Source organism: Mustela putorius, unplaced genomic scaffold (assembly GCF_011764305.1).
Source record: "Mustela putorius furo isolate JIRA1106 unplaced genomic scaffold, ASM1176430v1.1 tig00003834_pilon_pilon_pilon, whole genome shotgun sequence".
NCBI lineage: Eukaryota > Metazoa > Chordata > Mammalia > Carnivora > Mustelidae > Mustela > Mustela putorius.
Window position 1 is genome coordinate 75,172,345 of NW_025421987.1, and position 27,702 is coordinate 75,200,046.

At 35.1% G+C, this 27,702-nt stretch overlaps 1 protein-coding gene across 2 annotated transcripts in view; it reads right to left on the reverse strand.

The window, feature by feature from the left end:
- SPATA16 (spermatogenesis associated 16) overlaps positions 1-27,702 on the reverse strand; it is a 244,138-nt gene that overhangs the window by 165,850 nt on the left and 50,586 nt on the right. For both annotated transcript variants that reach the window (XM_045088170.1, XM_045088171.1), the window contains exon 3: positions 1,731-1,876. In XM_045088170.1, coding sequence (XP_044944105.1) covers positions 1,731-1,876 — 146 coding nt within the window. The remainder of the gene's footprint in view (positions 1-1,730; positions 1,877-27,702) is intronic.

The window sequence follows — 27,702 nt, forward strand, 5'->3', positions numbered from 1 at the left end:
TCTTTTGTTAGGTTTATTCCAAGGTACCTAATGGTTTTTGGTGCTATTGTAAATATAACTGATTCCTTAATTTCTCTTTCTACAGTTACATTGTTAATGTATAGGAAAGCAACTGATTTCTATGTATTTATTTTGTATCCTACTACATTACTGAATTGCTGTATGAGTTCTAGTAATTTGGGGGTGGAGTCTTTTGGGTTTTCCACATCAAATATGATGTGATCTGTGGAGAGAGAGACCCTCAGCCATCAGAAAGGATGAATACCTAACATTTGCATCAACATGGATGGAACTGGAGGAGATGATGCTAAGTGAAATAGGCCAGGCAGAGAACGAGAGTTATCATATGGTCTCACTTATTTGTGGAACATAAGGAATAGCATGGAGGACATTAGGGAAAGGAAGGGGAAAATGAAGTGGGGGAGAATCAGAGGAGGATATAAACCATGACAGACTATGGACTCCAGAAAAGAAACTGAGGGGTTTAGAGGGGAAGGGTGTGGGGGGATGGGTGAGCATGGTGATGGGTATTAAGGAGGGCACGTATTGCATGGAGCACTGGGTGTTATATGCAAACAATGAATCATGGAAACTACATCAAAAACTAATGATGTACTGTATAGTGACTAATATAACATAATAAAAACAAAGATGAGAAAAACTTCTTTCAAGAAGGTTATCTTACGAATTTCAAAGTGATTTTGTTTGTGTATCCTTAATGGAAAGCTTAAACCTACAAACTCAAGGTCTCCTTGTGAAGAATCTTGGGTAGATCTTTTACGTCCTCGTGAATGTGGAGCTGTAAATGATGTTTGTCATGTTTGCAGATCTCCCATTCACAGGATGGGTCTTAGTATAACTGATAGCTGTTATTAACAAGGCAAACATTATGTTTTCATGCTGATATTAGTTTCTTATTTGCATCCAAAAGAAGCACAGATGTCTGAGATCAGAGAATAGACAAAACCAAAAGTTCTAGGTAAATTGTCCAAAGTTAGGCAGAAAGGGGAGGAGGTATTATAATTCTAAGGAAAACTTATTTGAAAAGCATAACATAATCAGTTTATTTTTGCTATAGATTCAGCTGAATATTATCCATGGTAAGAGCAAGGTCTTTAGGAAATAGAACATATGAGAGGTATATGTTTATGGAAGAAAAAGAGGCCTGGGTAAGCTTGGGGATTCTAGGAACCCACAAGATAACATAATGATACTTCTGAAGATGGATAGAAATATGAAAAAGAAATCCATAAGCACAATAAGTGTCTTGCACCTTTGGACAACTTTCACACCTACCCTTACATAGCATCCTTTGAATCAGCTATCCTATTACCAAATAAGCCATGAACATTAAGTCTCTGCTTATGGTTGACAGTACAAATTTCCTTCTGCTATTCTCCATATCTTGTGCATTTTTGGAAATCCTTCTCATCCCTTACCTTATTCACTCTCCCCTCTCTTGCTGTAATAATTTGCTACTTCAGTTCTCTGCCTTTTTATTTTACCCTGCATTATGAGTAGCTGTTTATGTGTCTGTTCCTTCCATAGGTTTTGAGATGCCCTTTGTGCTCTCTATGATTGTCTAGGTTAACATAAATCAAGTAGTAAAGAAATTTTTTTTTGTTTTGCCTTTAAATTTAAATGAAATGGAAGTTGATTGTACAAGCTCACATAGTGCCCTCTGCTTGCATGAACAGTATTTACTTGCAGTTACTAATACTTCATTTTACCTGTGTGCATGATTCAGGGCAAGGTCAGGTTTCCTCATGCGTAGATAGCAGGTAACAAGCTTTGTCTCGATGAAACTTGCCACACTTGATATATCTTCAGCAGATGCTTCAAATGGTTTTCCCAGAGCTGCCCCTTTGCTGCAAAGCTTAAAAAAAAATAATACCTTAAATTTCCTAATAATCTTGCCAAGTAATTTAGCTTTTATATTAGCAAAACATGTACATGTATGAATATTTTTTCCAAACTACAAGTTAAATATTAATATTTTGATTGTAAATTAAATAAATTGTTGCTGTTCACTGTTATTGGACTATCATATAAAATAAGTAACACATTTTACAGTAAAATGGTTCCTATAAAATATTTTAAAAGCATGATATATTTTAAGGGGGTACCATTTGCTAAGAATGTCTATTTTAAAAAATAAAGCATACAATAAGCAAAGATATTAACAGAAAACCAGGTATAAATCACATTAAATACCAGTGCTTTTATGAAAACCCAGCTGAGCAATGATCTAGCACACTATCAAGTTTGATTTAATATAATAAGGGGTATCGGAAGTAAACTCCTAGGAACCATTAACATGATCGGTGATTAATTTGAGTCTGAATCATATTCTCTAAGATGTTATTGAAAGAATAGAAGTGAAAATTTATTAGAATTTATTGGCAGAGGCCACGGTATCTGAAAAACATGGCAAGAATGTAGAATTCTTAATAAAAATTCCAGGAAGTCAGTGGTTTCTGGGCACCATAGATAAACTGTAGATGAAGAAAATAATTAATTTTTTAGGAGAACCTCAAACATTAAGAAGTCTCAATAATATGACAAGGGTACATCAGCACTTTTTCCCTCCGTGTTTTCTACTGTTCCTTGAATTAAGGCTGATGGGAAGATGAAACCCTGCTTTCTGTTAAATGACCTTATTTAGAATACCTACTTTTTTGCTCTTTTCTATCTCCATCTGACATATATTGGAGAAAATTTTCTCACTGGGGACAATAATATTTGGAATTCATACCTATTTATATATACCTTAATATACATTTTTTTGTCTTCTAAACACCGTTTAATTTTTTCTAAACATTATTTAAATTATATAGTTTAAACTAATTTTTCTTTTATAGATTAAATTGAGATTGGCTTGCCATTCACATTAACATTATTGCCAATTATTTTTTAAAGTGAAATGCATTTGAGAATGGCTGTATTCTGTTCTAAAATGTATTTTATCCAAAAGCTGTAAGAGAAAATAAAATCTAGAATCTAGATGTTTAATATCATAGTTTGAATTGGTAGTTACCTGATAATATTATCTTTTGCTTGGATATCCTGTCAATTGTGAGAATTCATATCATTTAAAAGTCTTTTCCAATTTCATAGGTGAAAAATGTTGCCTCATTTATTTGGTCAATAAATGTTTATTGAATCTAAAACTAATGGCCAGACAAAACTTATTGCCTTTACACTTTAATTTGCATTAGATAGATCTTTTAAAATTGAATTTTGGTTAGGTTTAGTTCTGTGTAAATACCTGTTTTTTATTCCTTGTCTATTTCCATTGACATGCTAATCTCTTATTAATTTAAGAACTCTTTAGGTATATAAGCTATTATCCCTTTCTTGTAACAATTATATATACATAATACATAAGGGTCTTTCCTCTCAAATTATGTTTTAGAAAATAGTCAAATTTTATTCATGTTCTTAAAAGGATTCCCAGAGGGGCGCCTGGGTGGCTCAGTGGGTTAAGCCGCTGCCTTCGGCTCAGGTCATGATCTCAGGGTCCTGGGATCAAGTCCCGCATCGGGCTCTCTGCTCAGCAGGGAGCCTGCTTCCTTCTCTCTCTCTCTGCCTGCCTCTCAGTGTACTTGTAATTTCTCTCTGTCAAATAAATAAATAAAATCTTTAAAAAAAAAAAAAAAGGATTCCCAGAGTATATATCATAAAACTCTTTTCTCAATTATTTTGAGGAAAAAAAGGAAAGACTATTTGTGGATGACCTTAGTTAATGTTAAGTTTGGATATTTTATAAAGATTACCTGATTGATAATAAAAGAGACAAAACACTTAATACTGATCTAGTAACTATTCCTGAGTCTGACCCTCACAAATGTCAAGGACGGTGTAAAAAGATCTTGAAATATAATTTAAGAAAGCACTGTAGAGGGGCACCTGGGTGGCTCAGTCAGTTAAGCATCTACCTCAGCTTAGGTCAGGACCCTGGGATCAAGTCTGCATTTGGCTTCCTGCTAGGTGGGGATTCTGCTTCTCCCTCTTTCTCCCTCTGCTCCTCCCCTAAGCTCCTGCTCTCTTGCTCTCAAATAAATAAAATAAAATCTGTTAAAAAAAAAAAAAAGGCACTGTAGTTTGAACATGGCAGCAGCTTGGGGCAGCATCAGAATCTCCCCTCTTCTATCAATCTGATCCTATAAGACCCAGAAATACCTAAATAGACAATTATTCAGAAAAAAAAGATTTGTGAATGGCATTAGCTCTTTATAAAACCCAAATCAGTACAAAACAAAACAAATAAAAATTGTGTAGTTTTATTTGTTGGTATATTGTCATTAAAACTCTAGACCTTCTTGATAAACTTGATCTTCAAAATGAAACCAATACTTTTTTCAAGTGTCAAATAGCCAAATCTCCTGAACTCACATAAAATCTTACACAAATCAGGGTGTAAACAAGGCACACATTGTGTGCATATTTTGTCATTTCTTCTTGTATTCCTCTCTGATGTGATGGAGCAGATAAGCCTCCTTTCTCAGGCAAACTTTTGGTGGGATGAATGGGTGGGCCATTCAGAAAGTAGTCAAGGAATAACCTCCATGAGGACATTCAGATCTTACATGGCAGGAGGAAGCAGACCTTTAGACTTAATAATATTAAGGGCTTTTTCCACAAACACTGAGAGAAAGTGAAGAATAAATGCCTGATCTTCTAACAACTGAAGTATTCTCTACTTCTACAAGATTGAAGGCCAGGAAAAGAATGAAAATGATCAATCTTTTTTTTTATTAATTATTTTTATTAACATATAATGTATTATTTGCTCCAGGGTACAAGTCTGTGAATTGTCGGGCTTACAAATTTCACAGCACTCACCAAGCACATACCCTCCCCAATGTCCATAACCTAACCACCTTTTCCCTACCACCACCAACCCCCAGCAACCCTCAACTTGCTTTGTGAGATTAAGAGTCTCTTATGGTTTATCTCCCTCCCAATCCCATCTTGTTTCATTTTATCCTTCCCTACCCCCCAAACCACCCACTCTGCCTCTCAAATTCCTCATATCAGGGAGATCATATGATAATTGTCTTTCTGATTGACTTACTTCGCTCAGCATAATACCCTCTAGTTCCATCAACATCATTGCAAATGGCAAGATTTCATTTCTTTTGATGGTTGCATAGTATTCCATTGAATATATATAGCACATCTTCTTTATCCATTCATCTGTTGATGGACATCTAGGTTCTTTCCATAATTTGGCTATTGTGGACATTGCTGTTATAAACATTTGGGTGCATGTGTCCCTTTGGATCACTACATTTTTAGAGGCAGGAGCAGGGAGTGGGGAATGGGTAAAGGGAATCAAAAGGTATAAACTTCCAGTTATAAAATAAATAAGTCATGGTGGTATAATGGACACCACAGTGAAAATAGTTAGTAATACTGTATTGCATATATGAAATTTGTGAAGAAATTAAATTTGAAAAGTCATCGCAAGAAAAATATATTTTTTACTATGTCTGGTGATGGATATTAACTAGACGTACTGTGGTGATCATTTTACGATAAAAATACCAGATCATCACCTGAAATCATTTTATCACCTAAACTAATATAATATTGTATGTCAACTGTACCTCAATAATAAAAAAGATACACAGTGAAAAAATTTGTTGATAATTTCTATAATTTTCATGTTTTTATACCATAATAAATTATATATTGTATATAATTTTTGCATCTTTTTATATGTTTTGCTTCTTTTTATATGTTACCAATTAAAAAACTAAAATGTATTAAAATCTATTCATGTAACCATTCCAGTTGGGTGTTTCAATATCCCCCTCTAAACAAAAATGAAAATACTAGAAAGAAAATCACCAAAGACACAGAAGATCTGAACAACATAATCAACCAAAAAAATGTTAAATGACATATATATATGTCATTTAACATATATATATATATATATATAATGCATTCTGCTGTAGTTAGGTAGAGTATTATATATATATATATATAAATACTCTCTCTATATATATAAAATATATATAAATATATATATAAAACCTAAAAAGACTATATTGTGGAGCATAAAACAAATCTCAACAAATTGAAAACACTGAAATCATTCAGAATATATATCTTCGGACCATAATGGAATTGAAACTCATCAGTAGAGAAGAAATAAATAAATAAACAATCCAATTTGAAAGTGGGCAAAAGACAAGAACAGACATTTCACCACAAAGGACATACAGAAGCAAACAAACACATAAAAAAGATCTTTAACAGCTTATTGTTTACCATAATTAGTCAGAGAAATGCAAATTAAAACTGCAAATTATGACTACAGAATGGCTAAAATAAAAATGATACCAAAAGCTGAGAAAGCCAAGAAATGATATCATTCACACATTGATGACAGATATGTAAAATTGTACAGCCGCTGGAGAAAACAATATGGCAGTTTCTTAACAAATTAAACATGCAGCTACTCTACAGCTCAACAATTGCACTTCTGGCCACTTATCCTAGGAAAATGAATGTTCACACAGAAATTCATTCATGAATGTTTATAGAACTTAATTCCTAACTGTCCCAAACTGGAAGCAATCTAGATGTCCTTCTGTGGGTGGATGATTAAACTGTGGTACACCCATACTATGAGATACTGCAATGATGGATGAATGGATACTACTTGGTAATTTGAAGGAAAAACAGAGTGATACACACAACTTAAATGAATCTCTAGAGAATTATGCTGAGAAAAAAAGCCAACCCCCCAAATTTACATACTGCATTATTATATGACAAAATTATAGGAAAAGAGAACAGATTAGTAATTGTGAGAGATTAGTGGTTAGTGATGGGATGGGTGTTGTGGTTATAAAAGGCCAATGGGAAGGAATCCTTGTAATGATAGAACTGCCCTATATCTTGAGTGACTACATTCATCTACAGATCTTAAAACTGCACAGAACTAAATACATACACAACACACACATGAGTACAAGTAAACCTGGAGAAAGCTTAAGATTGGTAGATTGTATCAATTCTAATATTCTGATAACAATATGGTACTATATTTTGCAAGACCTCACTATTGGAAGAAACGGTATAAAGAATACATGGGATCTCTGCATTATATCTTGCAACTTCATATAAATCTATATTTATCTTAAATCTATATTTATCTCTATATTTATCTCAAGTAAAGTTTAATTAAAAATTACCATATTAGTATGTAAGTGTCTCTCATTTTTTCCTTCTCTGCCTTTTTTTTAGAACAGCTGTGATCATGTTTAACTGGGGTTTTAAATGAGAAGATAAATTATATCTGAGGGACTTTTTCCATAAAGTTTTTTCTGTGCCAAATTACAGACTGATTCCTATAATGAGGAATAGTAACTCATACTGAGGTTTGCTCTGAAGTTTTATTCAGAAGCCATTCTGAAAGGATGTATCCACCCCTCTACTTTCTTATCATCGTTGTCTCTTGTTTGAGGACATTTGTCATGAAATAAGGGTTGTGTTTAGTGATAGAGGGAATAATAGAGGGAAGTTGGCAAGTTCTTTTGGATGATTTCATTATTTATTTTTTTCTTAATCATCTTTCAGTTTGTTAGTGCCCACTTCCAAGTAATTCAAGAGGGGTCATGTAAATGGTAACTTTTCTGACCTAGTGCATAGCTGCAAATGTCTTTTTGTTAACATTATACATGCAAATTAACATGGGTGAGTATACATTTCTTGACACATAATCATTTCTCTGCAAATACATAGTTCTCCATTTACATTCTTGTATTTACCAGGTAAAGAAGAAAAAACAGCACTTTTTAAAAATGAAACAGAACATAATTTTTAAAAACTTGCTATATTGAGATTAATTCTTCTTCTACCCACTTAAGCCCCATGTTGCATCACCACTTCCTCATATCAGGGAGATCAGCTGGGGGGAGGGGGATTGGGAGAAGGGGGTGGGATTATGGACATTGCGGAGGGTATGTGCTTTGGTGAGTGCTGTGAAGTGTGTAAACCTGGTGATTCACAGACCTGTACCCCTGGGGATAAAAATATATGTTTATAAAAATAAAAAATTTAAAAATAAATAAATAAATAACTTGCTATATTGAAATTTCTTCCCTTTCCTCAAGCCTGTAGTTTTTTTTCTAGCTTCTTGTAATTCAAAATTATTTAAAAAAATATTGCTATCCTGAATTCAGATATGTTGTATTCTCATCTATTTTACCTGGTAAGAGGGATGTTCATTGTGTTTCCATACTCAGGGTATTTTTTTAACTTATAAAACTTATCTTCAGTTACATATTTGATTATTGATCTTATTCTAACTGCTGTGTTTTCTTTCTTAAGAAAGTAATTCTTAATTTGCATCTTATATCTTTATTCTTTAAGTTTTCTGGTTTTTTGTCACTTCCATATTCTAGGAGAATCTCAAGATTGATTGCAATATCATTGGCTTTTTTTGCCATTAAACTCTACTTCTTTAGTAGAGTTTACTTCTTCACAACATGAAGCACTATTTTCATGCCCATTGTGTTTATTCAGAATGCTATAACAAAATACCATAGATTGGATGTCTTAAAAAATGAAACAGTTATCTCTCATAGTTCTTAAGACTGGGAAGTTCAAGATCAGGATGCCAATATGGTTGAGTTCTGGTGAGGTTCTCTTACAAATATATAATGGACAGGGTCACCTCACATGACAGAAAGACAGACAACCAGAGAGCTCACTGGTGTTTCTTTTATGAGCTCACCCCCATTCATGAGGGCTGTTCTTCATAACTTAATCGCCCTTCAAATGCTCACCTCCTAATACCATGATATTGAGGATTAGACGTCAACATTATGAATTTGCGAGAGGGGGGTGGACACAAACATTCAGTCCATAGAACTCATTTCACAGATGAGGAAACTGAAGTTCAGAGAGTTGAAGTAATCTCCTCGGGCAGATTACTCTGTAGCTTACAGATCATTCTGTAGAGTTAACAACTGGGATTTTTACCTTGATGTCTGGTCATAAAGTCTTTGTCTTTAATCACTACACTAGTGCTATACAATGTCATTCTATGAACTACTGATTTATGATGAAATAGAAAAGAAACAGAGTCAATACTCAGAAAACTTAATAACAGCTTCACAGAGAACTATTATATCTGTTGGATCCCATAATAAGAAAATTGGGTTTTGTATTTTTGTCTTATTTTTACTTCATTTTTTCCTAGTAATTCATTTTTACTGTATTTAATGAAGTATCAATTCATAAGTGATTGGGAGATAAACGAAATGAAACAGAGCTGGTTGTGCACCACAGATAGGAAAAAGAACTCTATTAAACTGTTAGAAATTTAGAAGTAGATCCCCATTTAATGTTTTCTCCAGTGAGAAATTTCTCTAGTGACACTGAAAGTTCTCAATGTCATAAATAATGTACATTGAGCAGCCTTGTATATACATCTTTGCCCACATCTTTGTTTTTCCTAACTGTTACATTCTATATGTCATAAGATTTCCTTCCATACTGGAATTGCTGAGTCAGGAGTATACATCGCAATCCAAAAAACTCATTTTAGAACAGACATTATGAAATTGCTCCTACAGAAAAGTTTTACACGTTAACTAACAAAATATTTAAATTCTTGTTTCTCTTTACCCTCACCCACACTAGGTATTAGCAATGTTTTAATCTATTTATTCTGTGTGAATCGGTGGGCAAAAAATAGCACCATACCTTAACTTGATTATTTGCTCAACCTCAACGTTTATTGGTTGTGTGTGTCTATACTGTTTGTTCATAAATTTTATTCTAAATTGTGTTGTTCTAATTGTTACTGACTTATTTTCATTTAGTAAATATATAATTTGACTTTTTTCCAATTAATTTATTTTGAGTTTTGTTTATCACGTTTTGGTATCAGGTTTATTCCAGCTTTGTAAAAACAAACTGGAAAGATTCCAATCTTTTTCAATACTGTAGAACATTTTGAAATAAATAGTTGAAAAAAATTTTGAACTGAGTTCCTTTCACTTTTTTTTTCTTATTTGATTATTTTTCTGTTCAGGTTTTCAATGTTTTACATCAATCCTGTTAATTTTAATAGTCTTACAAAATTTTTAGTTTCACTCAGGTTTTAAAGTCTGTCATTACAGTGAAGAATATCATATTCTTGGAACATTTTAAATGCCTGTGTTATTAGTTATGTCATTCCTTTCCTCACTCTCAGTACTTTGTAGTTTTATTTTATTTCTTAACTAGAATTGCCAGAGGTTTGACTATTGTTTTTTTCTGAAAACAACAAACTCCTAGAATAATTTATTAATTCCCCTATTCTGCTTTCTAATTCATCAATTTTGGTTTAAATCTTGGCTATTTTTTCTCTCTTTCTTTCCTTAGGGTTTTTTTTTTTTCCCCCTCTTCTGAAGTTCTTTCACTAACATATTTAAATGCATAACTCATTATTTTAGTTTTATCTATATGTATGTTTGTTGTATGCTTCTGTGTTTCCCCCAGGGGGGGAAAAAATCATAGCTTTTATTTCCAGCTCTTTGCCAGCAGCTATCTAAGATTGCTTATTAGTACTCTTTGCAACTTTATCCCCTACTTTCCTTAGTTACTTATAAGAATAAACCTTTTTTGCCTATTTGTTGGTCATTTATTATTGCATTATTGATGGATTCTCTGCTCAGATCCTTCATTATTTGTCTTCCATGTTCTAACTATTTTTCTTGTTGGTTTCTATGTGCCTTGTCAAGGAAGTCTGGTGTTTTGGCATATTCTGCATTTCTTTCCCCATTCTACACATTTTAACCACTCCAGAGAACTGCATCTACCCCATGTCATAGTGCTTTTCAAGATACAGATCTTTTAATTGCACGAGCCCAATGTTGAGGAATCCTTTTTTGCTACCCGTGACAAATGTCTGAGAATAAAGCTTATCTAGAAGGACTGGAGCCAAAGATAGAGAAGGTGGAAAGCCCAACACTGAATCTTTATATTCTAACAAAATATGAAAGATAATTTGAAGAGGTAGTATTCTTTGGTTATTTTGAAAAAGTAAGATTAGGGAATTAGAGGATATAAAATTATAAAGAACTAGAGATTAAATTGCAAAGTGAATTTTAAACCAGAAGCAATAAGTAAAAAATAATTTACAAAATCAAATCAGAAATGTGGAGTGGACAATCTCTAAAAAAATGAAATCTATTAAAGATTCCATTACTAATGAACTTTGATAATTTCTAAAACATTTTCAAATATATAATTACATTTAACTTCTTAGTATCTCCATGAAGTAGATAAAATAATTTGCTCCATTTGACAGGTATTAAAACCTATGCTAAAAGAGGTGTAATGATTTGCCCTAGTTAGTAGCAGAGGCTAGAACTGATTTTTTTAATAGAAAGTTCTCTTTCCTTTATGTCAGGCTCATGGTCCCAAGTTATTCTATTCACTTTTTTTTTTTTAAGATTTTATTTATTTATTTGAGAGAGACAGAGAGAAAGAGAGAGCATGAGCGGAGAGAGGGACAGAGGGGGGGGAGGAAGCAGACTCCCCACTGAACAGGGAGTCCGATGTGGGCCTCGATTCCCAGGACCCTAAGATCATGTCCTGAGTCCAAGGCAGACACTTAACCGACCAAGCCACCCAGGTGCCCCTTAAGTCACTTAAAAAAAAAAAAAAAAGTACCTAATACCTCTGTTAGACATTGGGGAGACTCTCTCACTACAACTCCTAAGGATTTTCTTTTGGAAAATTTGTTTTCTGGATTTCACCTTAGTTTAATATTTCCCTTTCTTTCTTACCATGTAGAATCTTTCCAAAAGCTTATCTTTTTATAAAAGACTGACACAAGTCAAATGTTTGCTTGAGATTGGTTGGTGGTTTCTTCTTGGTTGTCCTTGTAGTTCACTTTGGTGCTGTTAGAACTTACACATAAAACTGTCTTTGCCAGGAGAATTGGAAGGGAAAACAAAACAAAACGAAATTTAACCCCCAGAGTTTACAGCTTTTTCACCACTTCTCATCAACTTCATATCTCAAGATCAAATAAATCACTGCTTGTCAACTTCCATTTCCCAAATGTTGAAGGGATTAACATTTATGCATACATAAGGAGAGGGCTAATAATGGATTTAGGAGATGAAATAGCACCGAGAATGCCCCGAATAAGTCCTTGAATGAAGCTGAGGACTGCTAGCATTCTAGTTACAAAAGGCTCTGTGTCTCTGAGTTGGGCATGCAATAGATGTAGATAATAATCTACTTTTTATGATGTCCTTCCTTTTGTTTTGTTTTGTTTTGTTTTTTTTTAATTCCACCTGGTGTGTGGCACATCTTTGAAGATATTTTGCTTTTTAGAAATCTCTTCATCTGGGTTAGTGCATCTAAGGGCTGAGAATTAGGCACAAGAACTAACCACTAACTTAACCTGCAAATTTTTAAATAAGATATTTAAAATTTCTTTTGAGATGCCAAACTAGATGTTCATTGCAAGGGTCTCATTACTAATAGTTTTAAATTTCAATAAATACCTTTTTATAGTTCTTTAACACAGTTGAAAGAAGCTCTACACTGTAGAAGAACACCCATTGGTTTTAAATTTTCTATCTTCTTGTTACATGAAAGAGGAATGAATCAGAGAACTCGTCACTTGTAACTTTCCACATGGTGCCACATAGATCTACTAAAGTGTCTCCCTGGGAGAGACAGAGTGTGTGGGGCTAAGAGATGCAGAGAATTATGTTCACACATCAGCAGACTTAAAAGTACCATCAGGGTTTCAGGAGCAATGCTTTTCAGCCAAGTAGGCCACTATGTGACCTCTATTAAATTTATGGGAATTGGAGAAATGAGGTTACTCCTTGGGTGACAAGTTGTTGAATGACAGTAAAAAGTAATTAATCACTCCTACTCCTATTTGTTAAAATAGCTACGCTTCAGTAGCCCCCACCCCCAGGTAGCCTTAAAATAGAGGTGTGGTCATCGTAGGTTTATTCTACTGTGTTTCACCTTTATCTGACCAGCCGGCAATATGCTTATGCTCTGGAGCATGTAGATGATACACATTAACCTTCAGAATTTTTTTTCAGGAATACCCCTAAACTCCAGCTATCTGATGTTTAAGGCAGAGCAGAAATATGGTAGGAGTAAAATAAATTAATACAATAAAACTTCCTTCCTTCTTGCCCCTGCATTTCTGCTCATAAAGATAGGATTTTAAAATGAAGATAAGGTTAATAACACGCTTGTTTTAAGGTAATTATTTGTATTGTAAAAATTAATATATTATTACATATAAATTCAGCTCTTTATAATAGTTGTAATAGCTAGCATTTATTGAGTGCTGGTTATATATTTAGCATTGTCCTAAGCTCTTTATACATAGTGTCTATCAGATACTATCCTTTATACATGGTATCTTATTAAATATTATCACTTCCAATTTTCAGATGAGAAAATTGGGTTTAAGGGAGGGTACTAACTTACAAGACAGTAAGTTCTAGAGTTATGGTACAAACCCAGATCTGCTGTCTCACCTAGGTCCTGTGTTCTTAGATGGTATGCTCCTCAGCTAACCATTGTTAGTCACAATCAAATCCTAGAAGGATCACTGTGAATCCCAACAGCTTAATTTAAATAACATTGCTGTTTTATTCATGACTACTTCATTCATCTTCATATATTCAGTAACATATATCTATATTTATGTCCATATCTCACTGGACTACATTAATTCAATAGTAGGACAAGGAGGACAAGCAGGAAAAAGAGGGACAGTCAACATTTATTGAGCAATCAGGTAAGAGACTTCCATATACATGAATCATTTCACTCCTACCATCACCTATTTTATAGGCAGAAGTCGACTAATTCAAGAAGTGGAAGAAGCTAGAACATGTAGAAATGGAGACAAGAAGGACTAGATCAGGTGTGTACATACAAAAGAAAGAAGAGATGCTAAAGGTGCTATGGTGAAAAAAGGAGCACAGTTCTTATCAAGATCACAGGGGTCTTTGTCTGGGGCCCAGTGATGAAGGCCTAGGCAGGCAGCAGTGAGAGTCTGGTGGAACAATGTCAAGCCAGGATTACCAATTCTCTAGGCAAGGGAGTTTCTGGTCTACTCTTTCACCTCCTTTGCTGAATAGCAGTAAAATTAAAATGAATATTGTGAAAACATTTGATAATAATTCGGATTTTGTGGGACCTTTGGTCTTTATATATAAAATGCACATTTCTTTTCCAGTTTATATTCATGTTAATTAAATATTTTTCATGACCTCATTTGGTTTAAGTGGGGAAACGTGAGCAGTCTGAGAGGGTATGTTTTCCTTGGAAATGTTGGAATAACCACATAAAACAAGTAAGATATTAAAAAATTATATGCTTTTGACAGGACAGAGTTTTCAGGAACTTAAGAATTAAGGTACTAACCCCCCACCAAATCCACAAATTTAATGCCCTAAAATATATCACTTGAGTTCACTCCCATGTTCTCTTTCAGTTATCACTGACATAACAGTATTATTTTGGAGCAAACTCCAATGGAGCAGTATATGAGTCAGCAATTGCCATGAAAACACTGCAAAACAAACCACCCCCAAATTCACTGGTGCACAAGAGTATATAATTATTTGTCCAAACATCTGCACGTTGACTAAGGTTAGCCAAACCAGGGTGTGTTCAGATAGACTTGGCTCTAGGATGATAATTAATTCCATGTTAACTAGAATTTTTAACAGCAACAGCAATCTTTCCGGCAAGAAAGATTTTTTAAAGAAGAATATCTTGAGGGGTGCTTGGATGGCTCAGTCAGTTAAGCATCTGCCTTCAGCTCAGGTCATGATCCTGGGGTCCTGGGATCAAGCCCCATGTCCAACACCTTGCTTAGCAGGGAATCTGCTTGTCTGTCCCTCCTGCCCTCTGCTCGTACACATGTGAACTCTCTCCTCTCAAATAAATTTATAAAATCTTAAAAAAAAAAAAATAAAAAGAACATCTTGAGGGCCTACTTTGTGGAATTCATTTTGGGAAATGCTGTCCTAAGGCAACTTCCATCTTTTTTTTATTTCAAATGGGGCTGACACCTGGTTAATACCCCAATTTTGGGATAAATTTTTCTAAAAAGAATTTGAGGAGTCTACTCATGATGAGCACTGAGTAATGCATAGAATTGTTGAATCATGACATTTTATACCTGAGACTAATATAATACTGTATGTTAACTATACCAGAATTAAAATAAAAAATTTAATAAAATTTTTAAAAAAAGAATTTGAGAAGCAGGTTTCACACTTATGTGTAAAAGTTATATTACTTTTAAATTGGTTAAGTAAAAGTTACTTATGTTACTTTCAAGTTAATCAAATCCAGGTTTGTCTGTTTTTAAAAATTTCCTTTTTAAACATTTCAGAGATGTTTATGTGCATATTTAAAGTATGCTAGCAATTAATGTTTGTGGATACCAAGAAATTTCTAATTCTAGGCCCACAAAGAATGGAGTTCTGGGGTCATTTAATCCATACTGTTTTGTTAGTTGTTAAATTCTGGTTAGCATTAAAAAATTGAAACTAAAAAAAAAAAAAATCAGCAATACCAACGGATATTTTCTTTCTTAGAATGCAAGTTTAAATTAACACCTGGATGTTGTGCTATGGAGAATAACACTTTAAAAAAAAAGAACCAACCAACCAACCAACCAACCAACAAACAAATACCCATGAGGCTGGTACAGTTTAAGCTCAGGAGAAAATATTTTTTACACTGAAAATTTTTATGGAATGTTATAAATCTAAAAAAAATCATTTTAACAGCTAAGATTTTATAGCCACTCAAGGCTAATAAAAAGTTTGAGGAATATATTATATTATGTAGATGAGGGTGAATATATTAGTCAATATTGCAACTTTAAGAGTTTTCTCTTAAAAACAGGATAAAGGAAAATTATTCATTAATCCTTTAGGTAAAATGTCAGTATGTTTTTTTCATAATCCCTCTCTTATCAATATATCCTAATGTTCAAAGAAAAATTATGTAGTATAAGATGTTCTGGCAGTAGTGAACCCCCAGCCCTGCAACATGTCAGGGCAATGCATGATCCCCGATTTTAAAAGACAGCAAAATCTTCACACATTTAAAAAGAGTTTTTGAAGAACAGATGAGCAGTTAATCCTAAACTATTAAATATTTGAGTGGGGATTTTTAATTTATATAATACTTCTATATCTTATCTTATATTCTCTTCATTGAAGCTCTAAGAAGCAGAGCAGGCAGGTACTGATTCTCATTCTGTGGGTAATCAAACTGAGATTCAGAGAGACCTAGCGACCTGTCCAAGGTTACACAGTTCATCAATAGTTGAAGAAGAAACTAAAAATAATTCTTCTGATTTCAAATTCAGTGCTTTCCCCATCTTTGTGCATTTTTTTCTGAAATGTTTTGTTTACAAAGTTTGTTTTTCTGATTCCAAGTATATATAGTTCATATTATAAATTAGACTTTCTCTCTCTCTCTCATGACTTCAATCATGAGAAATGGTAGAAGGGGTGGGAATTTAGAAAAAAAATATTGTTTTCAAATTTAAATATTTTAGGAGAAAAGAGGCATAAAAACAATGACAAGAAAATCTGGATTCCTGAAGTGGAATTTAATGCAATATTTATGGATTTATGCAGAGAAAACTAAGTTTTTATAGTACATGCAAGTCATTCCTCCATACAAGGATAAAACTTTATTTAAAGCACAACTGCTAAAGTTTCAATGTAAAAGCAGGCATGCTGTTTCCCAGAGTTGGTGGTGAAACGTAACAGGAAAGAGTACTTTTGCTGGAGAATTAATCAGGATTTCAAGGGATGTGAGAATAGGTGATAACTTACTTTGATGGCTCTCAGTCCAAGTGTACAAGAAGGGTAAGATTACTTTCTGTCTCAAACTAATACTCTCATATCAGAGCCTCCTAGAGCCTCTATGAAAATGTTCTCCACTTCCAAAAAGGAAAGATTCACCCAGACAAATAGGAAGTGAGTTTCTTTAATGACCTTATTTAGAAAATACAGGTTTTACATAAAGACATCACTTTCCATCTCTTATTTGGCAATATGCCGATGCTAACAGTGGCAGACCCTAGGAGAACATGTCTGAAGGAAAAAAATTATTTCTGCCTCAATATGTTTGCTAATCATATGTGATGGGAAAAACTAAGGAAGAAATGCGATAATTATAACACTTCTATAGTGAATTATATGATAATGTAAGTTAAATTTGTTAATATTACACAGAAATTGCTATTATTCATTGAATTTTTACATATGATACGAATTGTGCCTTTACTTATATTATCATATGAGATGGGTACTAATATTATTTTCACTTCATAGATACAGAACTTAGGCTCAGGTAGTTTAAATAACTTCCTCAAAGTCACAAAGCTATGGTAAAAATTAAACTTGGATTCAGACTCATATAGATCAGAGCCCAGAGGGTATTTTACTTAACCGCTGCATTCTTAAATACTTTGGTATTAAGTACTGACTACTACAGTAGTGGTATTACAGTACTGGTTTCCAGACGGGAAATGTATACATCTTTCTATAGGAATTCTCTCCTTATCAGTTATAGCCATTGGTTCACAAATTGGCCCCATACATGGAAGGCAAGGGAAGACTGAAGAAAAAGGGAGACCACTCCAGACTGGTAGGGTAGGTTTAACAAGCAAGGGAACTTACATACAAATCTTGTCTCTGGCAGCCTCAGGATCTCTGCACCTGTCTGCCAGAATCTTAAAAGTTTACATAGAGACCTTAATGGGGTTCAGTCACATATTCAGTCCCGATGGTCTCAACAACACATTACTCTTTCAAGGCTGCATCCTTGAGACAGCTCTGGTTATGAGAACAGTTTGTAGAATGTACATTCCAAGGATGGGGTGGGAGTCTGGAGCCTCCGATTGCCTGGCTCCAGTTTGTGGGTCAGCTGGAGTTCATATCTCTTGTTGATCTCCTTCAATATGACCAAGTTAAAAGCACAGATGTATTGAGAATAAAGAGTTAAAAACATTATATTTTTTAAATGGGGAATTCCTTGAATAAAAACATGCCAGTTGGTTAAACATGGTTAAAGACTCTACCAACTAAAACATGCCCTAATTCTGATTTTCATTGCTGCCACATCATATTAATCATGGACCGTACCTGAGTGATTCTGATCATGTAAAGTCATTTCAACACTGAAAATAATATTCAAAATAGCACCAGTGCCCAATGACCAGAAAGGAGAGATGATATCAAGTATCCATTTTAACTCAGAGACTTCCCAGTTGTCAGATTTGCACATTATCTTAGTAGCTTTTTACTGCCAAGAAGTGATTTCAGAACAAGCCAGAAGAATGAGAATTGCTTTTCCCTTAATTAGCATTGCAGATCTTCCTGCAGGCTCCTTGTGAGCCCTGAGGCCCTGTCACTGTCCACATACACTCACTGAGCATTTGCATACTCTCTCCAAAGCCCAACCTTTAGGAATGCTGTCCACACTAATCTCCAGTGAGGATGAATAGATGGAAACAGGTCTGTAGGTAAGGAGGAAATCTTCATGGCATGATTTCCCACCTACTATAGTTACGCTAATTACAAGAACTTGGAAAAGTTTGTGATACAAACCCATTTAGCAACTCTTGCCTGCACTTGATACCTAAAAATGTCTACTGTTAATGTCATTTTGAAATGTTGTAGTTTATTAAGAAATTTCTCTAGGTGCCCAAATTTATAAAGTTACTGTCTGAAATATGATACTGTCAAAGAGTGACAGCAAGTTGATTTAGATAGGGCAGAAGTTCAGGTATGATTCTCTGTATTTCTTGTGAGCTTGACAAGTCACAAATACCTTATGTGCAGTCCTCATTATCACCTGAAATCATTTCTAGGTTCCAGGAGTGCATTACTGACGATAATATGGTGAACTTAAGAAAAACCATGTCCATGATGAGCTCATTTAAAATAAATCAAAAAATTAAAATAAAATAAAACAACCTCCAATCCCCTTCTCCAAAATAAAACCCCATGATCATTGATAAAACAACAATTCTTTTCCTTGTCGGGGTTTACAGAAATTGCATTTCTCATTTTTTTTTAAGCATTAGGGAAGAAAAAGTAATGATATTATTATATCTTTTCCACATGAATTTACTCTATCTCTTTTTCTTAAGATTTTAGTCTGGCAAGTTTATCTTTTATTTACTTGGAAATAAAAATTTTCTCTCATCACTTAGTGTTCAGAATCACCTGACATAATTGATATATACCAATTGACTGGTTAATACATATTGAAGCTGTAACTTTCAATCAGTAACATAAAAATGCAAACTAAAATCACTCTTCTGTTCTTCATACTGCTAGTCAATAAAGGTGATAATTTTTCCACCCACTGCATACGTAGCAAATTTCGGCCAGTTTCCTAAACAAAATTATTACTGAAATGTTATTTTTCTAGTTCTTAATTTCTGAAAACGTGAAATTATTATTGACGGTATATGTAATAGAAAACTAGCCTATTGGGATTAGAGCTATTACAGGGTTGCCAGAATTAGCAAATAAAAATACATGACACCTAGTTAAAACTTAATTTTATATAATGAATAGTTGTTTAGTATAATTATGTCCCATGTATTACTTATACTATACTAAACTATATTATATCTTACTATACCATATCACACTGTAACATACCAACTCATGCTATACCCTAAAGTATCAACAACGTTTACCATTGTTGAGTCATGGGATTACTTGAAATTTTAATTTTCTTCCTTTTGATTACCCATTCAGTGTGTGAGGATGTATTCAATATGATTTTTCAGAACAGAAGTTGGGGGAGGACAGAACACAAGCTTTGCCTTTTGGCACTACTCTAAGGTAAGACATTCCCTGGGCCTAGGCCACGACTCCTTTCACCAGAACCTACTGAGCACACCCTTCAGAAAAGAAGGGCCAAAAAGGAATGGAGAAATTCAGTATTCAAATATTTAGAGACTGGGCAAAAGGTGGAGCGAGCCAGAAAGCAGGTAAGCAAATTGTAGAACTGAATGCTTTCCTTCAAGGAGGAGAAACCAAGGATGAATTTTTCACGCTGAAACCCCAAGACGCTATGTGATGCCATCTCAGTGCCCTTCACTCATTTGATTTTTCTTTCTGAAACCAACAGTTGTGGGTAAAATGGGATGGAGAGAAAGGAAGACCAACAGTGATGGGAAGTAAAACCTAGTGGAGACCCACAGGGAAGCCATTGTGGAGAATTTCATTATTTTATGAAAATACTATCTTAGAAATGGCTTCTGTTGTCAAAACTAAACTTGATGAATAATGGAAGAATCAGTTTTAGGCAATTTCTGATCTTGCCAAGGCTTTGAATTTAAGTGGCTAGGGCACCACTAGACAAATTCTGAATGGATTTCCTGATTTATGAACTTATAAAAGGATACTGCAGGGAGGATCAAAAGCACATGTCTGAAAGCCCTCCTTCTAGTTAATGTAGGAGAATTCCGCATAAATATGTCTGATGCCAAAAAAATTATCAGGGCTCTAAACTGTTGGGGAGAAATGAATTATATCTTATACTAGCTTGAAATGAGATACTCTCTAAAAAATGGTACTGTGAGAACAGACAGCATCTAGATACTCAAGTGTTCTGTTGCAAAATTTGAGAAGGTGCCAGAAAGCAACACCAAAGCTGCTGTGATGTCATCTTGTCTTTCCATTAGTTATTGTGTAATAACAATCCTCTATCAAATAGCAAATATTAAAATCTGATCTGGGAATTTCTAGTTTAGAAATACGAGAGGAAAACAGAAACAGGGAACAAGAGAATGAATACGCAAACACAGTAGCTAACAGATGCCTGGCAGTGGCCAGGCAAACAACTTTAAAATAGACTTGTATTCTTACTCACATTAAAAATGCCATCTGACTTGTTTATATTCGATTAGCTGCCTGTTTCTCATAGCCAGCCAGGCCAGAACTTTCACCACCACTATCTTCCTATGCCAAGTTCCTGATTATGTGTTAAGACTGGAGGGTGTAGGGAATGCTACTTGCCTCCAGCTGATGCAGATTAAAAACTGAGACATAGGAACCATTCAGGAGAATAATGAGTCACTTCCTGATCTACACATCAGCTCCAGGCAATAGTTGACCAAATAAATACAAAATCATAAAGAGGAAAATGGAGACTCCCACTGAATCTTCAAAGAGCAATATTTGAGATAAATAAAAGTATATTTTAAATAATTTTATAGAGCTCATGCCTTCAAGATTGGGTACAGACCAGCAACAACAATGACAACAAACTAGAACAAATAAAGGAATTTTAAAAATTGGTGGAATGAATGGAAACAGTTTTTCTTACTTAAAACTTCATTAAACCACCAGAAAAAGGAGAAGAAATTAACTTCTGCCAAAGTGAATGGCTAGAAATTTAAGATCCACATTAATTAACTGAATGACGGCTGTACTCTTTGTGGTTTTTTTTGTTGTTGTTTTTTCGTTTTGTTTTGTTTTGTTTTTTAAGATCTTATTTATTTGTGATAGAGTGAGAGAGAGTGTGAGCACAGGTTGGGGGAGCTGTAGGCAGAGGGAGAAGCAGATTCCCCACTGAGCGAGGAACCCAATGTGGAATTCCATCCTAGAACCCTAGGATCATGACCTGAGCTGAAGGCAGATGCTTAACTGACCAAGTCACCCAGGCACCCTGTAATAGGTGTATTCTTGTCTTTGGTTAAATATAAAGGGAATACTGCTAGTACTTATCATTTAAGTATGATGTCAGTATTTAGTTCATATAGATATCACTTATTATGTTAGCTATGTTGTAATTATAGAATATTAAGTGTTGAACACAGCTGATTTTTGGATCCAATCAAATGCATTTTTGGCATTTATTAAGATAAGCACATGACTTTCACCTTTAGTCTGTAAATGTAGTAGATTGCGTAAGTCAGATATTCTATGGCTGAGCCTGCTCTGCTGAACTGTGATTTACTCTAACAAGCCTTCTACAACACCCTTATATAAGTTTAGGTCTCCCTATTCGGTGTCCCCATTGCAACTTGTACCAGGCCTGCTCCAACATCAGCAAGGCCTGAGACAAGAATACAATGAAGGCCCACACAAACCATATGTCTAAATATTTTAAAGCGATAAATCAAGCTAAACAAATAAACCATTAAATAAAAAGCATTCCATTCTCCTACACTGACACATATATATCATCAAAACCAACTGGAAAACTAGGTTCAAATTAGAATTTTCAGAATTTCAGAGTTCTGTTCTAGAATATGCCTCTGGGAAGTATTTGCCCCAGCCCCTTGTCCTCAGTGGCTGTGGCTACTCCTCCTTCCCTTTCCACTCCTGCCTCTATCCAGAACTGCAAAGGGCTTCTGCATGATACACATTGAAACTGTTCACAACCTCCCCTGAGCATTGGTGGACACATAACCACAAACTCTATCTACAGCAGGGTGGATCTAGAGAAGTCTTCTCTGGCCCTAGAAATGGTTTTGAACTGTTTGAGCAGAGAGTTCTGGCATTCTTGCTATTCAGAGGTGGATTAATGGAGGCTGTTGGCTCCAAATGGGCATGTTTGGAATACCCCACAAATGCTTATGGTCTCTTTGCCTGGTGGGGAGGGGCACTGCTGGAGGAGTGCCAGAATGGGGTTCTCTGAAACCAGGGGCCAAGGGCAATGGTCTTTTTGCCTGGGTCTAAGGATAGTAGTAACTTGGGCCATGTAATCATAACACTCATCATGGTTTATTTTCAGTTCTTTACTCTTTGCTAGACTTTAAACCCCATAAGGGCAGGGATCTTATCTACCGTGTCCACCTTGGATCACCATGGTGCCTGGCATCAATGAGGTATTTATAAATATTTTTGGAATGAAAAAATGGTAGTCATTTTTTAAAAGGGACTATATCTTTGAAAGTATACTTATAATATCTATAAAAATTATAATGTTTTAGGGTTTAATTAATAATTTTAATTAAAAGTCAAAATTTTATAGTCTTGAACCTTTTACTATATAGATATAAAGCTAGAAATAAATAGCATACATATAAATAAAACTCATACATATAGAAACTGAAAACCCATTTTAAATGATAATGGAGAGAAGGGAATATTTTTAAATATGGCAAGATATTTAGGATGAAAATCTGTATGTATATAATATTCTTAATAGCATTTTCTAAAAGAAAGAAAACTGGAAACATTTTAAATCACTACTAATTGGAAAATGGGTATGGTATATCAAATTGATGGAGTACTATTAAGCAAATGACATTATAATAATAAAGATTAATGATAACGTGTGAAAAATAAGTATAATATAATTTAAGTGAAAAAAGTACAATGTAAATTGTATATCACATACTTACAATAAATTAAACAAGGTGGGAAAAAAACAGAAAAATGATAACAGTTGCAGCAGAGTGGTAGAATTGTGATTCATATTTTTCTTTAATAGTTTAATAACATTATAACAAAGCCTCTGTCCAAATATAAAAAAATAATTTAATACCACTAAATGAAACTACTTAGCTGTGAGTAGATTTTGAGGGCAAAAGTATATTTTTTATAAGTTAATGAGACTGCTTTTAATTAGTTTCTGTTTACTCATGCTCTATGCTTTGATGTAGCTTTATTTAGAAGAAGAGTACATTAACTAAATTTTATACACACACGTGATTATATACAATTATATACACAAAATGAATATTTTTTGATGTTTACCTAGATGAATCTAGACACACTGGAGAAAGATCAGAGGAAGGGAAGTGTATTAAACTTGAAACTTTTCCTTATGAGAACTAAGGATTTTCTAGCCTGGACAAGACCCAGACTGTATTCCATAAATGTATTAGATAGGAAGTGCTATCCTGTATAAGACACTACAAACATTCATTCATTCATTCAACAAATGTTTATTAGGAGCTACTGTGTTTTAGGAGCCAATGCTAGGTGCTGGGGAAGCAGTGAGTGATGAATATACTAGACAGGGGACTGACCACAGAAGCTATTATGACATCCTCATGGGAGAGAATATCACCAGAGAATGGAGCATTCAGGAAGGCAGATCATAATGAATTGTTAAACATTTCTCCTAATCAGAGCTGATCACGAATGGACAGACCACCTATGATGAAGCAAATTCCTTTTCAGGTTGCAATAACCCACTGGCAGAGATGATATTTTAAAAAGTAGATATGTAATTGGACTAGATTCCCTCTATCTCACACCCAAATCACAGACAAGTTCTCCTGAGGAGATCAAAGAAAATTAAGACTACCTCAGCAGAGAATTGTTTTGGACATAGGGAAGAACTACTTTCAGAATAATAGTTCAGGTTGTGACTAGAAGTTAGCAGAAATCCTGAAAGAGGAAGTAAAAATAGACAACTGGTGTGGCACTTTCTCTCTTCCAGAGGCAGGAGGCCATGTCAGATGGTTCCTGTGTTTTTCTCAGCTTAGCTATTGAAACGTTCTTATCCATGGATGGCTGAGAAAACTGGTACCTAATAGGAAGCTTCAGGAAAGAAATGAGAGGCAAGAAAGGCCATGCAGTTGACAGCTGAAATGGAGAGCATGATTGCCTGTATCAGTGAGAGCTGTCAGTGAAGACAAGGGTAAGAGCCTATATGTTTCTGTAGAAAGTAAGCCAGCAGAGACTCTGCAGAGAGAAGTCTCTGTGATTTGTTGGGGCCTGAAGAAATGATGGTGGCCGTCACAGAGAGGGGTGGATTATGATAAGCGTTGTTGAAATGAGAAGTGAGAAGGGTACTAGTGGGAAAATGATGAGCAGGAGGGAAGGGATTTGACACCACGCAGGGGGAAATGAGAAGGTGACAATAAAATGCTGAAGCATGGCTCCTCCTGGATTGAGCAGCGTGGCTCTTCCTGCATAGCAGGGCCTAAGATGTGGCTGGCTTTGTGAGATCTCCCTGGAGATTTCTTACCTGAGCAGGTCACAAATTGTGGACCATAATCACAATCCTTTTTTTCCCCCCAACTGTACTGTTTCCTAAAAAGTCTCCTGATAACAGGTGCTGAAGAACTCCTTCAAAGACACTCTAAAACAAAAATAAGACATGATGAAATCCAGATTAAAAAAAAAAAAAAAAAGCTTACACATAAGTTAAAAGGCTTCCACAAACACTGCATCATATCACCTTGGGATCAGAGACAGGATATGTTTTCATCCTTTTTTTGCACATGAAGAAACTGAGGCCTAGAGCTCACAGAGATCTGATAGAGAAAAGCCAGATTTTAAATGCAGGTTTTCCCAGGCAAAGACCCTACCAAAAAGGAGGATTTCAGACCAATATCCCTGATGAATATGGATACTAAGATTCTCAACAAGATCCTAGCAAACAGGATCCAACAGCACATTAAAAAGATTATCCACCATGACCAGGTGGGATTCATTCCTTGGGCTACAGGGATGGTTCAACATTCGCAAATCAATCAATGTGATAGAACAAATTAATAAGAAAAGAGAGAAGAACCACATGGTCCTCTCAGTTGATGTAGAAAAAGCATTTGACAAAATCCAGCATCCGTTCCTGATTATAACGCTTCAAAGTGTAGGGATAGAGGGAACATTCCTGACCTTCATCAAATCTATCTATGAAAGACCCACAGCAAATATCATCCTTAATGGGAAAAAGGTCACAGCCTTCCTGTTGAGATCAGGAACACAACAAGGATGCCCACTCTCACCACTCTTGTTCAACATAATATTAGAAGTCCTAGCGACAGCAATCAGACAACAAAGAGAAATAAAAGGTATCCAAATTGGCAATGAAGAAGTCAAACACTCTCTCTTCACAGATGACATGACTCTTTATATGGAAAACCCAAAAGACTCCACCCCCAAACTACTAGAACTCACAGCAATTCAGTAACGTGGCAGGATACAAAGTCAATGTACAGAAATCAGTTGCTTTCTTACACAAACAACAATGAAAATACAGAAAGGGAAATTAGAGAATCGATTCCATTTACTATAGCATCAAGAACCATAAGATACCTGGGAATAAACCTAACCAAAGACATAAAGGACCTGTACTTGAGGAACTACAGAACACTCATGAAAGAAATTGAAGACACAAAAAAATGGAAGACCATTCCATGCTCTTGGATCGGAAGAATAAACATTGTTAAAATGTCTATACTGCCTAGAGCAATCTACACTTTTAATGCCATTCCAATCAAAATTCCACCGGTATTCTTCAAAGAGCTGGAGCAAATAACCTAAAAATGTGTATGGAATCAGAAGAGACCCCAAATCGCTAAGGAAATGTTGAAAAACAAAAATAAAACTGGGGGCATCATGATACCTGATTTCAAGCATTACTACAAAGCTGTGATCACCAAGAGAGCATGGTACTGGCATAAAAACAGACACACAGACCAGTGGAACAGAGTAGAGAGCCCAGATATGGACCCTCAACTCTATGGTCAAATAGTCTTCGACAAAACAGGAAAAAATATACAGTGGAAAAAAGACAGTCTCTTCAATAAATGGTGCTGGGAAAACTGGGCAGCTATATGTAGAAGAATGAAACTCGACCATTCTCTTACAACGTACACAAAGATAAACTCAAAATGGATAAAAGACCTCAACGTGAGACAGGAATCCATCAGAATCCTAGAGGAGAACATAGGCAGTAATCTCTTCAATATCAGCCACAGCAACTTCTTTTAAGATATGTCTCCAAAGGCAAAGGAAACAAAAGCAAAAATAAACTTTTGAGACTTCATCAAAATCAAAAGCTTCTGCACAGCAAAGGAAACAGTCAAGAAAACAAAGAGAGGACGCCTGGGTGGCTCAGTTGGTTAAGCAGCTGCCTTCGGCTCAGGTCATGATCCCAGTATCCTGGGATCGAGTCCCACATTGGGCTCCTTGCTCAGCAGGGAGCCTGCTTCTCCCTCTGCATCTGCCTGCCATTCTGTCTGCCTGTGCTCTCTCTCCCCCCCTCTCTGATAAATAAAATCTTTAAAAAAAAAAAAAAAGAAAGAAAGAAAACAAAGAGGCAACCCACGGAATGGGAGAAGATATTTGCAAATGACAGTACAGACAAAAGGTTGATATCCAGGATCAATAAAAAACTCCTCAAACTCAACACACACAAAACAGAAAATCATATCAAAAAATGGGCAGAAGATATGAACAGACACTTCTCCAATGAAGACATACAAAAGGCTATAAGACACATGAAAAAATGTTCATCACTAGCCATCAGGGAGATACAAATTAAAACCACATTGAGATATCACCTTATACCAGTTAGAATAGCCAAAATTAGCAAGACAGGAAACAACATGGGTTGGAGGGGATGTGGAGAAAGGGGAACCCTCTTCCACTGTTGGTGGAAATGCAAGTTGGTGCAGCCACTTTGGAGAACAGTGTGGAGATTCCTCAAGAAATTAAAAATAGAACTTCCCTATGACCCTGCAATTGCACTCCTGGCTATTTACCCCAAAGATACAGATGCAGTGAAAAGAAGGGCCATCTGTACCTCAATGTTTATAGCAGCAATGGCCATGGTCGCCAAACTGTGGAAAGGACCAAGATGCCCTTCAATGGACGAATGGATAAGGAAAATGTGGTCCATATACACTATGGAGTATTATGCCTCCATCAGAAAGGATGAATACCCAAC